Here is an 18,907-nt window from a genome sequence, read left to right as displayed (position 1 = left end):
AATGTTAACTTGTAATTAAGATGACAATACATAATAATTTCTTTCTTTTCCTCTCCATCGGTGTAAATTAACTTGAATATCTTGTCTGACTATGCGTGATTGCTGAACGTGTTGATTACTATAACTTTCATCAACTTTAGTTGTGGATAATGAAATTGATGATTTTGCTTACTGGTTGTTGACCGCAGAGAGAAAGAGAGTCAATAATTATTGAGAAAACTTTATGTGAAATTCTGTAACGAAAGAATTTTCTTCTTTCTTTCATGAGAACATGGACATTTTAACAAGATGTTTTTCTTTCTTTTGTTGATTCGTTTTCAATTGACGTCACTTATACTTTGAGATATTTTGGTTATTTCTTTTTCCATTGGAATGTTAAGTGTTTCCGTCAAGAATCTTCTTTACTCCTCCGGAGGATTGTGTCGACTTCCGAATTTTGCTCGATCACCATTGAGAGGCCACTTAATATATTGGTCACTTTTCATGTATTTATCAATGTTTGGTAAGGCTTTGAATGAGGTATGAAAATCTTTCAAGTTTGGAAACTCATTGAGACAATTTGGAAGTAAGAAAAGGTGCTGGTCAAGAAATTCGAATAGAATAAAGTCAGCAAATGAGATGTGCTCTCCTGCAACGAACTTATTCTCGCCTAAAAATTGAGCCAACGATTTCAATTTTTCTGGAAGACCTTTGATATAATCAGGTTTGAGTTTATCAAAATCAGGATTGTAACACATTGAGGTAAATGAACTGAACATATCAGTCAACTCATAAGTGATCTGGTCAATTCGTTGTTTTTCAGCCTCATTTTGACCATCCAGTTCATACTTGCGAGCAAGATGTCTAATGATCGCTTTACTTTGAGTTAACTTTGTATCACCATCGATGAAATAGGGAAGATTAGGGAAAGCTAAGCCAAGGGTGAACTTTTCTTTATTCCATTCTTCTCTGCTGAAATCAGGAGCGGGTCCATAATTATAACGTTTGTCTTCGAAAACAGCCTCTTTGTAAGAAAGAAGAAGACGAATGGGTTGGGCCAACTAAAAGAAAGAAAACCAGACGTAAAGAGAAAATGTAAGGAAAAAAGAAAAAAAGAAAAAAAGTAAATGATCAAGTTAACGAATTAGAAATCATCTAATTAGAGTAAATTAATATACATGTATCATAGGTCATTCGGGTAGTTATGGAGAATTAAACTAATTACACACTTGCAACAAAGAATAAAGAAAATTGTCACAGTGAAACAAACCGTGATTAAGTAAAGACAGTAAGATAATCGGTTTATATCAGAAGAAATTGATTAGCTAATTCAGATTGATAAGAGTAAATTAGAATGCAACATAAAGTTAATTGAGTCCAACGGAAACATTGTCACGAGAGAATTAACTTTAGATAAAATTAGATAAAAAAAAATTGCAGCTATCAAATCATAGCAATTTAAACAGCATGAAATTGTAACACCTTATGAATTTAGATTAGCTTTTAACAATTTAATCTATTAACCAAGTGATTACAATTTGAGAGAATGTAACTTGTGAACAAGGCAACGGTGTGAAAATAGTTGCAATTTAATCTTATCTTTTAACACTTTCTTTTCAAGCCCATGGCAACAAGAAAAAGAGAGTGAAAAAGAATGAAAAAGAAAGAAAAAGAAAGAAAAAGAAAGCCGCTAAAAGAGTAAAGCCCTCAGACTATTGAAATCGGAGAATCTGAATAACTTTAAATTCTAAAAGAAAACAAGAGTAACACTATTACTGAATCCCTAATAGTTGAATAAATAGAAATAACTACGTAACTAGAAAGAAATTGATATTTAAAAAAAAATGGAGAAAAAAAGAAGATAGAAAAAAAAGAAAATGTAATAAAATATCTCTTTGTCACATGGATTAAGGAAAGAAAACTTGAAAGAGAAACAAAGTAACGATACTGAAATACAATATATAAATAAGGATCGACAATCAATTAATTGTTTAGGAACAAGCAATTACAAACCTAATTGAAGAGAAAATAAATAAATAAAATAATCAAGACAATTATTTGAAGAGATTAGAAAAGAAAAAAAAATCAAGGTATTGAATAAGGGAAAAGGTTATGTAACAAACAGAATAATAGTAGGTTCACATTTCACATCAAGGGAAAGAAAAGAAAAACCAACTAATTACAATTAAAAGTTACTTACACCTCTGATATTCCAATAACCAATAACAGGAGCCATGGTAAGAAAAGTTAATTAGTAATTGCAATTAATTAGCAACGATAAACAGAAAAACGAAACAAAGAAAGAGAGAGAGAGAGAGAGACTTGAGTCACAATGAAAAAGTTACAATTAAAGTAAGACAAGAGAGCGACCGCCCCATTTATGGGTAAGTAGAATTTCACTTTTAATTGGCGCGTTTTTCAAAAAGAAAAGAAATTTGGATTGATTGATTTTCCAATGCAAACAAAAAAAAGAATAAATTTTTTTACTCCTTCCGTTCAAATCTATTGGTAGAACAGTAATTGGAAATTGGAGTATTTTAAATCAGTGGAAGGTTAATTGTCATTCTTCAAGGTTGATTGTTTGGATTTTTTTCTCATCTTCTACTAATTGTTAGATTTTAATTGATTTCGTTTCGATTTCCAACTTTGAGCTCCATCTAACGGTGAGTAAAGAAAAGAATTTCTGTTTACTTGATTTTCTGGTTTGGTGGAAAATGATTTTTCTTTTGCTTCGTTAATTGTGACTATCATCAAATTGTTATTCTTTTTTTTTATTAACATGGGAGATAATGGGGAGAGTTAATACACTTTAATCATTTTCTTCTTTAAAGGTAGACAACAATTGTTACCTGGGAATACTTTTTCTTCACGTATCAGTTTATATGTTTCATTGATTCTCATCCATTTTTCCTTTGTCTCTTTGTTTACAGGTTGTCAACATAATCTTTTTTATATTTGCTTTTTTCCTCAACAAAATCTTTACTTCGTTTGATTGTCTTTTCCTGTGATTTGGTTTTCTATATTTTATCGAGTGAATTTTGTATCTTAAAACAATTGTATTGATCACCATGTCTTCCGGTAAACGAAAGTTGAGCCAATTTGACAGTGAATTGCCCTTGAGAAGAGAGTTTGATGTCCATCAGGAATCGATAATTGATTTTGTCTCTCTCATGTTGAATAAAGTGGAAAGCGTTGTTACCGAATCCGAATCGACCAATAGTATTGAGAACAGTTTGACCTCATCCACATCACATGGATCTAATGCTGAAATTACATTGACCTCAACGGAAACACCAAGTTAAATTGAATGGTTATCATGATTTGTGCTCAATCCAATTTATATCGACGATCGTACAACAAACGGACAAACAACTTTGACGATACTTAACTTTTCTTCTTTAATCGAATCAAATATTATTACTACAATTTATTCGCTGATTGTGATAATTATCGAAAAATTTTCCCTCGAACAAATGAAAATTTACAATAACTGAAGAGAAGAAAAAAAAACATTCCAAAAAATATTCATATTCTAAATTTCCAATTACTATGTCAGCATTTTCTTTTGCTTTGTATTATTTTTATTCTACTAACGAATTGGAAAATCCTGATTGATATTTTCTACTTTCGGGTATTGACCATGGAATCCAAATTGTAACTAATAAATATTCATTAATTAAAAGAAAAGACAATGGACAATCAATTACAATTCGAGAGAGAGAACGAAAAAAAAATGCTGACAAGTAAAGTTATTCACTAAAATCAACTAATTTTTCACCTTCGGGTGGAGAAAATTAGTTAATTGTCATTCGAAAGTCAATAAATAAACATAATCGATTCGAATATCGAGAGCAACAATTAACGCACAAGATTAATTAGATTCGAGAAGATTTCCTCAAGCCTGAAGAGCTCTGATCGCCTTTGGTGATTAAGAAATTGTATCCATTAAACTGCTGATTAAAAGCTCATCATTTATTTATCAACAATTAACTGGGTCAGAAAGAGAAAGTTAATCAAATTCTGAATTCTAATTAACTTCATGAATTATAAGAGTATCAATTATTCAACTGAACTTGAAAATCAAGAATCAAGAAAACAACAAAATTATCATTAAAATCAGGAAATGAATTTAAAAACCACGTTTACAATTTAACCCTTTACTTTTCACCAACAGTTAACTATAATAAACTAGCGTTTCAACTGATTAATTGATAAAAGAAAAATGAATTATAATTTGATTGTTTTGATTGCCTTGACTCTAATGGTAACAATTAGCTCAGCTAAATCAATCGACCAATGTAAGTAAATTTTAAAAGTTAATCAAATCTTATGTCAAGTCAATTGATTTTGTTTCTTCAAAATCTTCACAATCTATTTTCAGCTTCATCCCAAGTAAGTGATCTTAAAGGTAATTTTAATGAACAGGGAACAATTAAGCCAAGTCTGATTGGATTAAGCGACATAATCATCGCTATTCCCGGAGCAGTTGTCAGAACAATTAATCAAATGTTTGTAACAATGGCGGGTGCGATTGTGATGATGCCCATGATACTGGCCGCTCATCCATCCGGTCCACTCGGCTGGCTATCTGGTTAATCGGGTGATTTGGTTAATTGTGATCGAAAATAAATTATTACTGAGTTAATTGTTCGAGCGATTTATGTCTCCTTTTTTTCAACAATCGGGTTACTATTAATATTTAAACGGTAAAATAATGGTTGATATTATTATTGTATTGACTTGAATAAAACTTTCAATTAGTTAATTGATTATCAAATCAACTGATTAACTTTCTCGGTCAAATTTAATTCAGCTAAAACAATGACCAAGGTTAATCAAGAATCGATTAATTGAACAAATAACATCAACATAAACTAGATTAAAATTGATTGATTTGTATGGATCAAGGTGTAATTGTATCGTAACAATTACAATCAATTTGTAACAAACAAACAAAAAACTAATCATTTGTTTTTTGTTTCACTATTACAACTGAAAATCATAATTACAATCATGATTGTTATTATGATTCAGTGTTGATTGTTACAATCAATGGAACGGAAATGATTGGTCAAAAAAAATCAACATCTAATTACAATCAAAAGTTGATAATCAAACTTGAAATTACTCAAGTAAATTGTTGTTACAAATAATTTCTGTTGCATCACAATTAACATTTAATAGTTAATTGTTTTTCTTTGTTACAATTAACATTAAGATTAACTCCTCTTCGGTTCATCGACATGATTGTAATTAAGTTTTTGTTGTTTTGTTGATACTCTAAGCAAATGTGATTGATTTCAAATAATCAAACACAATCTAAATTTAAAAGTTAATTGTAACTTGATTGCTTTGTTTCAGTTGTTGTTTGAGGGTAAATTGTTGATTCCTTTGAAATTAAAGTTGGTAAATACAATTTTCTGTCTCTAAATCAGTGGAGCAATTTAGTTAATCAATCAAATCCACAATATAATAATAACAGTTTGTTTTTAGTACAAGTAAGTTAGGGTTTTCGTTTTTCCATGAATGTCATCGAGAGAATCAAATTTAATTAATTAGTGTGTTGTAATATAACTATTTATAATAATAATATAAGATGATGGCTTTTGATGAGAGGATGAAGATGATAATGATGATAGGAGAAAGTGAATGAAAGAGAAATTGAGAAGAATCCAAAGGTAAAATATTAGTTCCAATATCAACAAATCTTTTATCACGTTTAGGTAACTAATTGTCTCTTGTGTGTAGTAATTGGATTTAATTTCGGTTTCGTTGCTTCAATATCAGGTATCCTTTTTCAAGTAAATTAATGTTGATAATTTAAACTGCAATTGATAACATTTATATATATATAATATATTGTAGTAGATTCCCTTTTTATAATATTATTGTAACATGGAAACTCCTTTGATTGTTGTAAGTAGTGAACAAGGTTAAATTGTTGTTGATGGGTGATGATTATGATGATGATGATAATGGGAAAACAATATGTTGACTAATTTCATAATAGATGATCAAGTTGATTTTTGGGTTTCCTTTTTTAACACACAATTAATTTTATCATATGGCTTGAGTTTTGATGTTTTCACAGTTTCATCTTTCTTTCTTGTTGTTATATCTCTTTGTTAATTGTATCTACATCTTTGAGTCACTTTAGATCCACTAAGCACCCGTGTTGAAGACTAGAGCTCAATGGACTCATCAACTTTTTTGTATTGTGGTGAATAGGAAGATGATGTTTCTTTGTTTCTTTATCAAGTAAGTTCAACGGAGATGATAATGTGATTGAGATGATGAGCAGCAGCAGCCACAGGTAGGATATATTCAGGTAATCAATAGAAAAAAAGAAGAAAATGAAAACCAACTGAAAATTGGAAGAGATTTGGACCAAAAGAGGCACATTTTCATGAGATATTATGCTTATTCATACGTATGCATATTAATTGGTTTCTTTCAATGTAAGAATTGACATCATCATTACGATAAAACCAACGATAAAAAAGGTCATAAATGGTGAGGATTGTTACTTTAACGCTTTAGAAAAGGTTGTGAGAATGGCGAAAAACTTTTTAGGCCCAATAAATGATCCGATTTTGCAGCTCGACAAACGAGAGAGAGAGACCAAAGTTTTAAAGTTACTCCAAGGTTTTTTTGGCATCACTGGAAATCCTTCAATGAGATGAAATTTATGGTATATGTGGTTGTCCGTTTGTTTGTTGTCTTCTTATAAATCTGATTGTTGGTGTTGGTGATTGAATTGATTCTATTATTAGGATAAAGATTCTGAGGGCCCAAATGAACGGTGGATTAGGTGTTGACCAAGAATCGAAGAGAATTTGGTTTAATTGTGTTGGCTTTTTATTCCTAAGAGAATGAGTTAATTTTCTTTTCATGTAGCAGGGAGAAATTATTTTAGATGATTTTGAATCGGTTAAAAACGTAGTTAAATATTGATAGATGGATGATAATTGCTATTTTACACTAACAGGCATTGCATATTCGTAGCCTCCTTTAGATGCCAGTTGATTTTGGAGATCATCAATCTAGAATAGAAAATAAGAGAGAAAGAAAAATATTAATAATAATAGAAGATAAAATAGCCCCGATAGATTGAAAATGTACAACTGATGCTCATCAACATAATCACTTGAGAACCGGAATAATGTCCAAAAATAATGAAAATGTGACAAGACTAGGGTAGAGTACCAGGAAATTGAATAAATGAAAAAATACTGAGTAAATTAAAGTGCTACACATAATATGATGATGATATAATCATATCAACATGAGGGTAGTAAGTAAATTGAATGAATAATCAAGAATCAATTCCTTGTGTGATCAGCTAAATTATTTGAATGTTGGGCATTCAGATGTGAGTCATTTTCATTATTTCCAATTTAAGGTAAGTATCAGGGAGATTATTGTTGATGAGCATTGAGGGTTGAGAATCAATTCAAGAAGCTAATGAACTAACATGAGATGACATTTCTCCAAATCCAACATGAGCGGTGTGTTTGAAATTCGTAGGGCTTCCAATCATGGATCTATCAATTCTTCTACGCCTCTTCTAGGATAAATGATGATATAAATGAGCAAAGGATAGAAAACGAGAAAAAGAGAAAGAGAGAGAAAAATAAGGAGAGAAAAATAAGAAGGAAAAGGAAAGAGATAAAAATCAGATTAGTTTGGTGATGAAGAAAAAATTCTGAAAATATTGAACCAATTTGTCGATGTATTAATCACCCACCGATCGTGTTTGTTGAGTTACACAGCAAGTGAAACACTGAACAATCATGTCACTCATATTGTTTTGTCTTTTGTCCAAAAAAAAAAATCAAAGTTTATAACCAAAAACTACACACAGACCATAAAGATGTACTGGTTGGAATCTCCTATATGATGTAAAGATTTTAAGTGTTGGTAGTAGCCGATGAATTGAAACACATAATTTCACAGAATCAAGTCAGGTGATTAAATGGAGACCAATTAAATTGTTGTTGGAAAAAAAACACCTCTGAAAGAATGAGATAGAGAGAGAAAAGGGGAAGAACAATTAATTGTAATAACACTGATATGCCAAGAGATAAATTGAGACATTACCTTATAAGAGTAATATGAAGGCACAGAAAAGTAAATAATTTTCTGATCTTGGCACTATTGTTTAATTTACTGTTTCTTTGATTAATCGATTGAAAATTTTGAACGAAATTCAATGAACCGTTGATTGCAGCCTAATTTGAAAGAAAGGGGAAAGGGAATGATTAAAAAGATAAACAAAAGAGGAGAGAGAGAGAGAGAAAGATGGATAAAAAAAATTAGAAAAAGATTAGAGAGAGAATGAAAAATAGACTTAAATAAGATCAAATCATGATATGGTTCACTGGTAATCAAGCAAATTCTCACCAAATAAACACGTACCTTTTCACTGATTTAGCAAATATGAGAGTCAATTAACAGGTAGTGAAATTGAAACAGTGAACAGACTAGAGTTCTGGTGATTCCGAGTGTTTATTGGAAGATTAATCCATCAATGAGAGAGATGGAAGACCTTGCATGGAGATAAAGGAGAGAGAGAGAGAGATTTAGGATTAAGGATTAAGTAGAAAATGTAAGAGAAAATAAGATGAATTAAAATTAGCAAAATGATTCGCTGATTTGTAGACACTCACTGAATATGGTGATTGAAACGCGATCACTATTAGTTAATTAGTCTGTTGATCTGTTGAAAAGAATCACAAATTGTTTATCACAATAAAGTCTTTGGTGGTTAATCTGAAAGAAGAATTAATTATGATGGAGAAAGAAAATTAAATGTTGATTGATGAAAATGAAAAAAAGAATTAAAAAATAAATAAAGAAATGAAGTGAGATTTTATTTGTTTAGACCTTTACGGTCGTCATATGACTGGGCAACCTCGGGTGTTGCCCTCTAGCGGTCACATGATCTCGACCGCGGTTTACATAATTTCTTTTACATAATTCTTTTGGCTTTTTCTGATTATGTCATATGCTTTCGCCATTTTGCTTAGTTCTTCTCTGTTCCAATCTTTGATCGGTTTCTTGATTATCTCTGGGGTTTGGTATTTGTTGTTTCATCCATTCGCATTCGTCCAGGAAATGTATTAATGGTTGTTTAGATTTTCCGCAGCAGTCCATTTGTATCTTGTAGCTCGTCATTTTCTTCATTAGTTCTTTTTTTCCTTTTGTGAGTTGGTCTCCAAGTTGGTAATTAAACATGTTGAATTGAGTTTTCCTTTATTGTAAAGTTTTCTCATTATTTCTTTTGTTTTCTTATTTATCAGGTTTTCTTGTTCCAGGTTGTTGTTCCTTGGGTTGAGAAGAGGTGAGTCCAACGAGCCGATTTCCCTCCATTGCCACGGTCTCTCGTATGGTATAAACGTCCATTCTCCCGGTGATTTGAGTGCGCGCCTTATCCCGTTCGCAAAATTTGATTCTCCATATAGATACTTGGTTGATATCTCGTCTAACTCTATCGTCGTTCTTTCGTTCCCGAAGTTCTCTACGATCCATTCCAGGCCCGATATCGTCATACTGAATCTGTTCCTCTTTCCTTCGATCTCCACTCGCACATACTCCTGGTTCCCATCCGTTTCGATCATCACCAGTATCCCCTTGTTGTAAGTCATGTATCTGATTTTTCTTCCGTTCAATTCTCTTCGTCTCCATGTTATTTCTTTTAGTGGTACATACTCGTCTTCCGCCCATTTGATGCCCTCTTCGTTTTCTCCTCTGTTTCGCCATTCCCATCGGTAGTTGTAACTTATCGCCGTTTCCACGATGTTGTAGTAACCCTCTATTAGGTGTAGCCAGCGATTGTTTCTCGGGTTCTTCCCCAAGAATCGATTCATTATCGTTCCCATGTTTTGAATGATTTCGATCATTCGATTCTCGTCCCTCGCGGCCCAAAGTACGTTCTTGTACATCGCCGGCATTAGAATCGAATTCGAGAGTAGTTTCTTGATTTGAGGTTTGAGTTTTCTGATTTCTGGCCAGTCCTTTGACAATCTTGGGTGAACTTCCTCCTCGAATGTTCTCTGCATTCTCGTTCGTATTTCTGTCGCTGATACTTTGCCTCTTGGTAGGTCGAAGCCTATTAGCTCCAGCCATTGCTTTTTCCTCGGTGGGTAGATCTCTGTCTTCTCTTTGTTGAGCTGTAGGTTTATCTTTGCCAGTTCCACCTCTACCTCTTTCATGGTTTCGCTCACTTTACTTGGTTCCGATAGTATCACCATGTCGTCGGCAAAGGATATTATGAAGATGTTCTTTGCTCTCAGTCTTCTGATCGCATTGTCTAGAGCAAATACGAATAAGATTGGTGATGTCGAGGTGCCTTGTGCTGCGCTCGATGTGTCTTTCATGTATAATTCTTGCCGTCATCGTAGTACGTGAGCCATCTGTTCGAATACGCTGATTGGATTAGGCTCAGTGTTGAGTTACCGATCACCACTCAGCCGATCCCAGATCGGGGCTAGGCTTACACAGTCAAAAGCTTTACTAACATCTAGTTTTATGATTGTCGAGGTTTCTAACTCTCTGTGTTTCCATATTTGGTAAAAGTAGTCCTCTCTCCTCTTTCCTTACAGAATCCAAATTGGGTTTCTTCATCAGGTAATCGTCCGCTATTTCCAGTAGTCGTTCGGCGAGTATCTTGTCGATTATCTTATATAAGTAGTTTGGCGAGCGGACCATTCGTAGGTTTAGTCCGTCTGCTTTGGTTACAAACCCGCAGCCCAGTGTTGTGACCACGTTTGGTACGTGCGATATCGAGAATATTTTCTCAATCAGTTCCACTATTTCTTGTTTGTTTCTTTTAAAAAACTGATTCCAGTTGCTTATTGAGAAGGTGTCGGCCGTTAGGCTCGATGTCTTGAATCTCATCCCTATGATTTTCCTCTTCGTCTCTCAGTACGCCTTTCACCCCGATTGGTTCGTCTTTGTAACTTGGTCTATCGCTGGTGAAGTTTTCGAGCCATTTCTCTTGCTTTTCTTGGTCACCGGCTCATCCCAATTTATCTTCGGTTTGCCTAGTAGCAGATGTTTATTCAGAGTTTTCCAAACTACTTTCGAGTCTTTGGTGTTGTTCAGCGTTCGGTTTATCGAATATGATTTCATCTTCCGTTTTATTTCTTCCCTTATTTCTTTTAATCGGCGATCTTCTCTCGTATCTCTGTTTCTTTTTCTTTCTAATTTCCTTCTTTCAGTGGTTAGTCTTTTGAATTTGTTTCTCTTACATCTCGTGTAGATCCATTTGCCATGAACGTCCGGGAAGTTGATTATTTTCTTGCAGTTTTGTATTAGAGTCGATTTCTTATCGCTTTTCGTTTTCATTTCTTTCAACTTCAGTTTCCACGATCCCATTAGTTTCCTTTTGATGTGGTTTCTTTTTTGTTTGATCTTTTCATTCTGGCTGTTGTCGTTATCTTGTAGTGGTCCGAGTGCTTTTCGTCTATCAGCCTCGGATTTATGGTCTCGATTGTTGTTGTGGTGAATATCATGTCCAATACGTTCCTTGATTTCTTGAATGTCGTATGAAAGTTGTTTGTTATTGGTCTCAAGTTGTAGTCGTTAAGCCATTTCTCTAACACTATTCTTCGTCTTCCACTCGCGTGGCCTGTCGAGTAGTCTTTCTGCCAGGCTGGTGAGACTGTATTCCAATCTCCCATGAATATCAGGTTTTTCCCTTTGAAGTCTTCACATATTTGACGTATCATTCCCATTACCATCGTGTTGTTTACTTCATTTGTTCCGTGTCGGCAGGGTTTATGTATACCGCTGTGATGATTGTATCAATTTCAAGCACTTTCACCACACACACAGAGTCACTTTTGTTGAATATCGGTTTCGCTGTGAGGTCCGGTGATATTATCATTGCCTGGCGTCTTTTACCGAAGATGTTGAGGTTGTTTAACCATCTCGTGGTCGCTCGGTTGTTCGGTTCACTAATCGATGTTATTGTTTTTTCACTTTTTATTGTGTTGATAATAGCGTTACGTGTTGATTTGTAGTTTTTGTTCGAGTTGATGTGGTTAATTTTCACTTCCATTTCTAATTCACGTTTTGTTTTCTTTTCCTCTCTAGAGTATTCATGGCTGTTAGTCTTCCTCGGGATCGTATCCCGGATTATTTTATTAAGGTGGAGATTGCTCTTAAGACCCGGATTAACCTTTGTGCTGCTTTGATTGGTAAGCCTTTTCATCGTGGTTCCAAGCAGGCCCTGCAGCGAGAGATTCTTACCATGCCGAGCTCTGGAGTTCATGAGATACGTTATTCTTATTGTCATCATGATCGTGATGGTGTGCTAATCTATCTCTGTCGCGTTGATTTGAAGTACCGTGGTGGGTGGATTTGTGGGTTTGGTGCTGATGATGGTTTCAATCGTTCGTACGATATGGCCTGTCATCGTTTGCTTACTTCTATCGTCGATGACCACCTTGTTCTTGTTATGGTAATTTTCCCCGCGACCTCAGTTCGGAGTCAGCGTTTCTAACCTAATTTTTCTTACTTTTCAGCCTCTTCGCGTTGTTCCTATGCCTAACTGGAGGGGTCATTGTTTTTTGAATTCTGCTCTGGTGCCTTTATTTCATTCTTCTTCATTCGTCAGGGTGCTTTTCAGTGTTTTCTCTCCGTTACTGGTGAGATCAACAATGGGAAGATCATTTGTCCCACTAAGAAGGAGGTGATACTTTCTCAAGGTGAGACTCGTTTCTTGTGGACCTGCTGCTTGTATGAGTATCATCGAGAGGTTCGGAAAGCTTCCGCTGTCATCGATTTTTCCATTCGTAATCTTCCCCCTGGATTGAGTAACAAGCTCTGGCCTGGCCGAAAGGTAGTTCTTCCGCCTAAGGTGAAGCCCACCAACGATATCAATCTTGATGATCATCTCACCGGTTGCTGCGGCATTTTCCCAGTTTATCTCTGATCATTATTCCACTCCTGGTGGGCGGAGGATCTTGTTTATACCGATCTCTGTAAGAAGTTGGTTCAAGACCATCGATTTTATCACGATTTGTTCATGGTTGTTGTGAGCGGTGTTTTCGATTGTCGACATTGTCGAGGCCCTGGTGCTGCTTTTGTTCATAATTTCCCTGTTTTCGGTTAGGTCGTGGTTATTGTGAGGCCGGTGTACCTTTCCTTCTTAGCGAGGCTGTTTCACACTGTCTCTTGGTCTGGTGGTATTTCTCTTACTTGCCCGAAACGCGTTCATGGGGGTGTTTGTGGAAGTCCCTGCCGTTCGCTGAGAGATTTGGTTATCAAGCAAATGCCTGACTTGTTGGTTTTTTACATTGACCCCGTTTTGTTCGACGATGAGGATATCATGTTCGAGATGGAAGAGTCTTTTACCCTCGACGTTGGTGGTTCTCAGAGAGTTTACAATCGAATTGCTTTTACCAGCGTCTATCCCTGTTTCCGGAGAGGTGATCGATCTTGGTGATCGTTTTCTCATCCCGGAGGTGATAAAAAATAGGATGGCATACGGTTGTTAATTTGAGGTGTGAGGGTGATCTTTATTTCGAAATAAATAATGGTGTTATCTATCCATCTCTGGATGATTTGTTACAGTGTTACACCCCTGGGTGTTTAGTTTTTTATCAATCTGGCGACATACATTTATCGGAGGTGAGAAGTGCTACGGCCTAACTGCTGTCGCTTTCTAGTGCTTCGGGTGCCACCCTTGATAAAGTGTCGAGCACTCTTCGCATAGCCCGTATTTGGCTCGACCTATTAAATGTATCTCAGTATTTCCGATTTTAATTGTCGGTGTCTTCTTCTTAAGTTTTCCGTAGTCTTCTTCTTTCTTAATAAAGACATTGATCGTCGTTTCATTCATATGTTTAATCTCGACAAAGATTCGAATTCGCTCAACGAATCTCTTATTTCTGATTGAATGTCTCTTGTTATTGTTGGTGTTGTGCCTGATAGCACATACCAGCCCAGGATTGCCATGTGTACTTCGTCTGGGGTCCAGTCGAAGAAGTCACTTATTATGTCTGTCGTGAGTGGTCGTTTTAGCACATGTACTTTTTTCCTCTTCCCCTCTAGTGTCTTTTTAATCCTGGTCTTGATCAAGTCTGGTGGTGTCCATTTCTTGTTTTTGCTGTGGTAGATCACAATCTCTTCGTCCAAGCAGTCGTCCACATAGGGGTCGAATTCTTCCTCTAATGGTTGTCGCTCGATGATCTGGAGCAGTTTCTTCTGGGCTGTTGGGGCTTCCAATCACTGTCTTGTTGTGTCAGTAGAGATGTTACCACATTTAAACCCGTGGCCACTTGTTTATCCACTTTCCATTTTCTTTCGAACTCTTCGGTATCTAGTTCGATCAGGTCTGTTAGCGTTTCTTGGAGATTTTTTGTATTTTCATACCACTCGGTGAATTTGGTGTTTACTAACTTGTCATTTATTAACTTTTTAACTAGTTGTTCTGGTGTCAAGTCCATCTTCACTTGTGTTTAAATGTTTCTTGGTTGTCGTGATTCTTTCGTTGTTTGTGATTATTTGTTTTGACCCTCCGGTAGTTTTAATTCTGTTTTCGGCCTCTGGCCTGGCTTAACCTGTTCTTGTTTATGTTTATTTTATTAAGGCTGTGAGACTTAATCAGTTTTGATTGGTTTTAATTCTTTATTTTATTTAATTCTCAGTTTTCGGTTTTACAAGTGAAGGTTAATTGGTTTCAATGAGTTCTGATTGTTAGTTTGTTTACAGGATAATGTTAGTTTCAAGTTTTATTGTTGTCAGTCTTAGTTTGGGATTATTCGTTTTTCTTTATTTTCTTCTTCTCAGGCTATGGATTAGTTTAATCTTCTTGAGAGTGTTTACTTATTTATTAATTTTCTTTTTCTCACGGCGACCTCAGTTCGGAGTCAGCTTTTCTACATCATTAAGAAATCGTAGTGGTAGTCGATCTGCGAAATGGCCATTTGCAGTTCGCTCTTGTATAATATGCATTGTTGCGAGTACGCTGAGTGGTTTGGTTTCTCGCACGAAGCGCATCTTCGTTCCGTATTTTTGCAGTTGGCTTTTGTATGCCTTTCTGAGCAGAGTGTGCACCTCATTTGGTTTACACATTTGTTTTTGGTGTGCCCGAATTTTTGGCATAATCGGCAATTTATAACATCGAAAGAGTCTCGTACTGTGACGAAGGTGTAGCCTACCGACATCCTTCCTTTCAGTGATTGTTCGATCGCTGATCGGATTGCCGGGCTGACCTCCATTACCACGCCGAATTTTTCACCTCTGTCCATGTCGAAGTAGCTTCTTAATTTGAATTGTTTCGGGTCTCTGAACCCGTTTAGTCTCATTATGCGAGTCATGTACGTGTTCCAAGATTCGTTCTCTGGTGGTTTTATAAATAGTAGTTTTATTTTCGGGTTTTGCCATTCGGGTGTCGAGAAGGTTAGACTCTCGTCTTTCAGTGTTTGTTGTAATTCCGATCTGTCTTGCTCTGTGTATGTGATTATGATGGATAGTTTTTTCCAGGCAATTACTCTGAATTTGTATATTCTGTCGAGGCGGGAAATCATTTCAGTGATTTTGTGGACGGTTCGTTTTTCTGCTGGTCCTTCTACTACCAATCTGAAGAATCTTTGCATTTCATCCCATTTCCACCAGTTCGTTGGTGTTTCGGGTTTATCTTTTTCATGATGTTCAATGATGTTCTTAGTTTCTTTTTCTGAGGTTGTATTTCATTAAGTGCTTCTTCGTCCGATGAGGATGCTGAGGATTCAGATTCCTCTTCCACGGCGACCGCAGTTTCGGCGTTAGCTGCTCTATCCCGTTTCTTAAGAGCGTTTTCTAATTTACTGATCGCGCCTCTCAGTGGTGTCAGCTTGTGTTTTTTAATGATGTTACCCATCGTGTCAATCGGGTCCAATGTCATTAGTCGTACCGTTTCTATGTCTTTGCTCAGCGTGTCTGAGTCTAGGCACGCAATTTCCTAATGTCTCTTTCGAGTTGTTGTTGTCATTGCCGAAGATCTGTCTGATTCTTTCGACTGCTGTTTTATATTCTTCCTCGCTGAATTTTTCGTTTACTTTCCACGACGGAATAGTATTGGAGTCTGTAAGGTTTTGTAGATACATTTGATTAGAATACATTCGATTAGAATACATTTGATTAGAATACATTTGTGGTTGTTTCATCTTTCTGTCTTGTTCTTACCTTTGGTTTGGGTGGCATTTTGTCGGTGATGATGTTCGCTGACAGTTCTATTTCCAATTAGTTTCCACTTTCTTATTTTGGAGGTGATTTGTTATAGAGAAAGGGCAGGTGATTTTGATTGATGTTCACAATTAGATCTGGAGGATCACTAATATTTAGTTGGCTTCAGGTAGATTTCACTTGTATTCTCGTGAACTTGAAGACCCGGATGATCAATTGAGGGAACAAATTTAATTAATTTTAATCACAAGTTTAATTGAAATTTAATCACAAATTCAGTTGAAATTTAATCACAAATTCAATTGAGATTTAATCGCAGAGAACTAGATTAAAAACCTTATCTAAAAATTTATTATTGTTTAGATGTTTTTGTTGTTGTTCCATCGATGAGAGAAGTGAGATTGAGAAAGAAAATGCGACAGAGTAAAAAGAAAGAGAAAATGAAAGAGAATTTAAAGGAAAAAAGTAGACAGAGGAAAAGAAAGAGAAAGAAGGAGTTTCTTTGGGTTTTCTAAGTAAGGAAAGATTATTGACATTTTCTAGTTAATTAGAATTTTCTTTTTCTTCTCCAAATTTTGATAATCAAATTAAATGTCAATGAACAAATGATTAGATACAATTAAAAGATAATTGAAAATGTTCACAATCGAATTGTCGAAAAAAAAAATTTTTAGAACTTTTCTCAAATCGACTTGGAATTGACCTTCGAAGGTTAAACTTGATGATAAGTTTTCTATGGTGTTTAGAATGACGAGTTAATTGTTACTAATTGTTACGAAAGTTAATTCACAATTAGTTTACGTTCTCGGTGATAGTAATTAACTTACCTTGGCCTTAGTATTTAATATAACGGAACAGTTTGATTATGATTATGGTGAAATATTGTTAATTGTTGATGGAAAGTTTAGAGTAACAATCAGGTAGTTAATTGTTGTCTTCCATTTAGAGGTCACTTATAATTTAAAACAGTTGATTGTTGGTTTGGATCATTTCGTAATCAGCTAAATGATTAAAGTTTTTTGGTTATTATGATCGTTGACCTTGTCCATTGTTGGGGAGCAATTAGTTAACTAAGATTATTAAACTAATGGTCAATAGTTGATTGTTGTTGTTGTTGTTTGAATGAAGTGGAAATGAATTAACAATCATTCATTGGATTAGATTAACAAAAGTGTATTGGCAATTTGATTGTAAGGTTTGATTTATTACCCAAGTGATTAATTTAACAATCAATTGAATGGATATTTATTTATTTTTTATACTTTATCAATGAATACAAGTGAAATTATAATTAATAATAGTGATAGAAACAAAACTGAATTAAAACTGATTTGATTGTTGATGATTTTTAATTGACATTCAAATGAAAGTAATGATAATAAGTCTGATAATTACCATTGGCAATCAACTTGAATGATCAATTAAGTGAATAGGATTATTGATCTAATTGTTGATAATTGATCGCTAAGGAGTGGATATAATTTTAATCAAACATGAAACGTTTATCATTAGAAACAATTGAATTGATTGCTTATGGTGGAGATTATCAGATGATTACAATTAAATAGAGAGGGAAAAAAAATCAACAATGAGTTGACCAACTGAGGAACCACAACTGACCAAACAACAATCACCAAACTAAATTGTCAGAATATTGAATTTGACTGATCGATTTAGGGTGTGGACTGGAAATCAGTTATTTCTGGTAAATTATTAACATCATCATCATAATTATCTTCATTTCATCATTATGATGATTTAATTATTTATCTGATTGGGAAAAAAAAGTGACACAATTATCCCTGAAAGGAGCAATTAGTTTCCATTGAAATTAAATCTTGACCATTGTTTGTATTAGTTTGACCGTTGTAAGGTGAGGCTTGGGAGTTACAATCAGCTAACAATTAATTTCAATGGTAATTTAAATTGTTTGATTAAATTTTGATTGTTGTTCATTAACCTTCTTGCTGTTTAATTTAATTACTACTTTAATCAATTGTTAAAACCTTTGTTCCCATTCAAGGATAATCAGGAACAAACTAGAGACAATTGAACGATCAAAAATCAATTATTTTAAAAATTAATTTGCTAATCACAATTAACTAATCAAAATCTGGTTACTCTATCAAGGACAAATATAGTACAACAATTAAAACCGATTGAAACAATTATCCCAAACTCAATGTTGTTTATTGAATTGAAAACAAACAAAAAGTTTAACTTCCTTATCCTTAATTGTGATGACACCAAGTTTTAATTTAAACAAATGAAAGAAATTACAAATTCAATTAATCCTTACGACTGTTTAAATATCTGGTTTAAAAACAACAACAATTAAATTATGATTACTTGAAATTCAATTAACTATAAACTTCCGGGATCTCCAATGACACAACTACATTACAATCATTAAATTACAAAGTATTTGATATAAAATATGCTAGAGAAAAAAGGTGAACACTCCTCACTCTCCACCTACACACAGAATAAGTTAAATGTCTATAAATACACAAACAACAATTAAAATTTAATTGTTGTCTAACAATTAGAAAATAATGATTAATATAAATTGTGATTACATTTTTATATTTACATATCCTAGAATTATTTATTCCGTCAGGATGGCCGAGTGGTCTAAGGCGCCAGACTTAAGATCTGGTCCTCAATTGAGGGCGTGGGTTCGAACCCCACTTCTGACATAATTTTTTGTATTCTTTTCATTGGTAATTTTTATCTTCTCGATAATTGTTAC

At 34.4% G+C, this 18,907-nt stretch overlaps 2 protein-coding genes, 1 long non-coding RNA gene and 1 other non-coding gene across 4 annotated transcripts; 2 read left to right on the top strand and 2 right to left on the bottom strand.

Annotated features, from left to right (window-relative positions):
* Positions 1–207: 207 nt before the first annotated feature.
* LOC128386587 (glutathione S-transferase Mu 1-like) lies at positions 208–2,343 on the bottom strand. The gene is made up of 2 exons (XM_053345649.1): positions 2,180–2,343; positions 208–1,040 (listed from the first exon to the last, which is right to left on the bottom strand). Exons 1-2 carry the CDS (start codon positions 2,213–2,215, stop codon positions 402–404), a joined length of 675 nt encoding a protein of 224 aa, XP_053201624.1. The 5' UTR covers positions 2,216–2,343; the 3' UTR covers positions 208–401.
* Positions 2,338–4,632, top strand: LOC128386596 (uncharacterized). The gene is made up of 2 exons (XR_008324906.1): positions 2,338–4,277; positions 4,361–4,632. It is a non-coding gene; the product is annotated as an uncharacterized LOC128386596 (long non-coding RNA).
* Positions 4,633–5,395: 763 nt separating this feature from the next.
* On the bottom strand, positions 5,396–8,855 carry LOC128386595 (CDC42 small effector protein 2-like). Its single transcript, XM_053345656.1, has 6 exons — positions 8,649–8,855; positions 8,398–8,527; positions 8,080–8,210; positions 7,727–7,993; positions 7,454–7,546; positions 5,396–7,022 (listed from the first exon to the last, which is right to left on the bottom strand). Exons 4-6 carry the CDS (start codon positions 7,781–7,783, stop codon positions 6,951–6,953), a joined length of 222 nt encoding a protein of 73 aa, XP_053201631.1. The 5' UTR covers positions 7,784–7,993; positions 8,080–8,210; positions 8,398–8,527; positions 8,649–8,855; the 3' UTR covers positions 5,396–6,950.
* A 9,915-nt stretch (positions 8,856–18,770) lies between these two features.
* Trnal-uaa (transfer RNA leucine (anticodon UAA)) lies at positions 18,771–18,854 on the top strand. Its single transcript has one exon. It is a non-coding gene; the product is annotated as a tRNA-Leu (tRNA).
* The last annotated feature ends 53 nt before the right edge of the window (positions 18,855–18,907 follow it).

This window comes from Panonychus citri, unplaced genomic scaffold (genome assembly GCF_014898815.1).
Source record: "Panonychus citri isolate SS breed McGregor unplaced genomic scaffold, ASM1489881v1 Contig00072, whole genome shotgun sequence".
NCBI classification, from domain to species: Eukaryota; Metazoa; Arthropoda; class Arachnida; order Trombidiformes; family Tetranychidae; genus Panonychus; species Panonychus citri.
The sequence above is the reverse complement of the archived record's forward strand: the minus strand, read 5'-3'. Positions and strand labels throughout refer to the sequence as shown.

Bases quoted from the DNA above. Each gene is read 5' to 3' on its own strand.
- LOC128386587 (XM_053345649.1), bottom strand. From the start codon at position 2,215: ATGGCTCCTGTTATTGGTTATTGGAATATCAGAGGT. The intron at 1,041-2,179 runs GTAAGTAACTTT...TCTTTCTTTTAG, and splicing joins GTTATTGGAATATCAGAGGT to TTGGCCCAACCCATTCGTCT.
- LOC128386595 (XM_053345656.1), bottom strand. From the start codon at position 7,783: ATGAGTGACATGATTGTTCAGTGTTTCACTTGCTGTGTAACTCAACAA. The intron at 7,547-7,726 runs GTGGGTGATTAA...CATTTATCCTAG, and splicing joins TAACTCAACAAACACGATCG to AAGAGGCGTAGAAGAATTGA. The intron at 7,023-7,453 runs GTTAGTTCATTA...TTTCTATTCTAG, and splicing joins TTGGAGAAATGTCATCTCAT to ATTGATGATCTCCAAAATCA.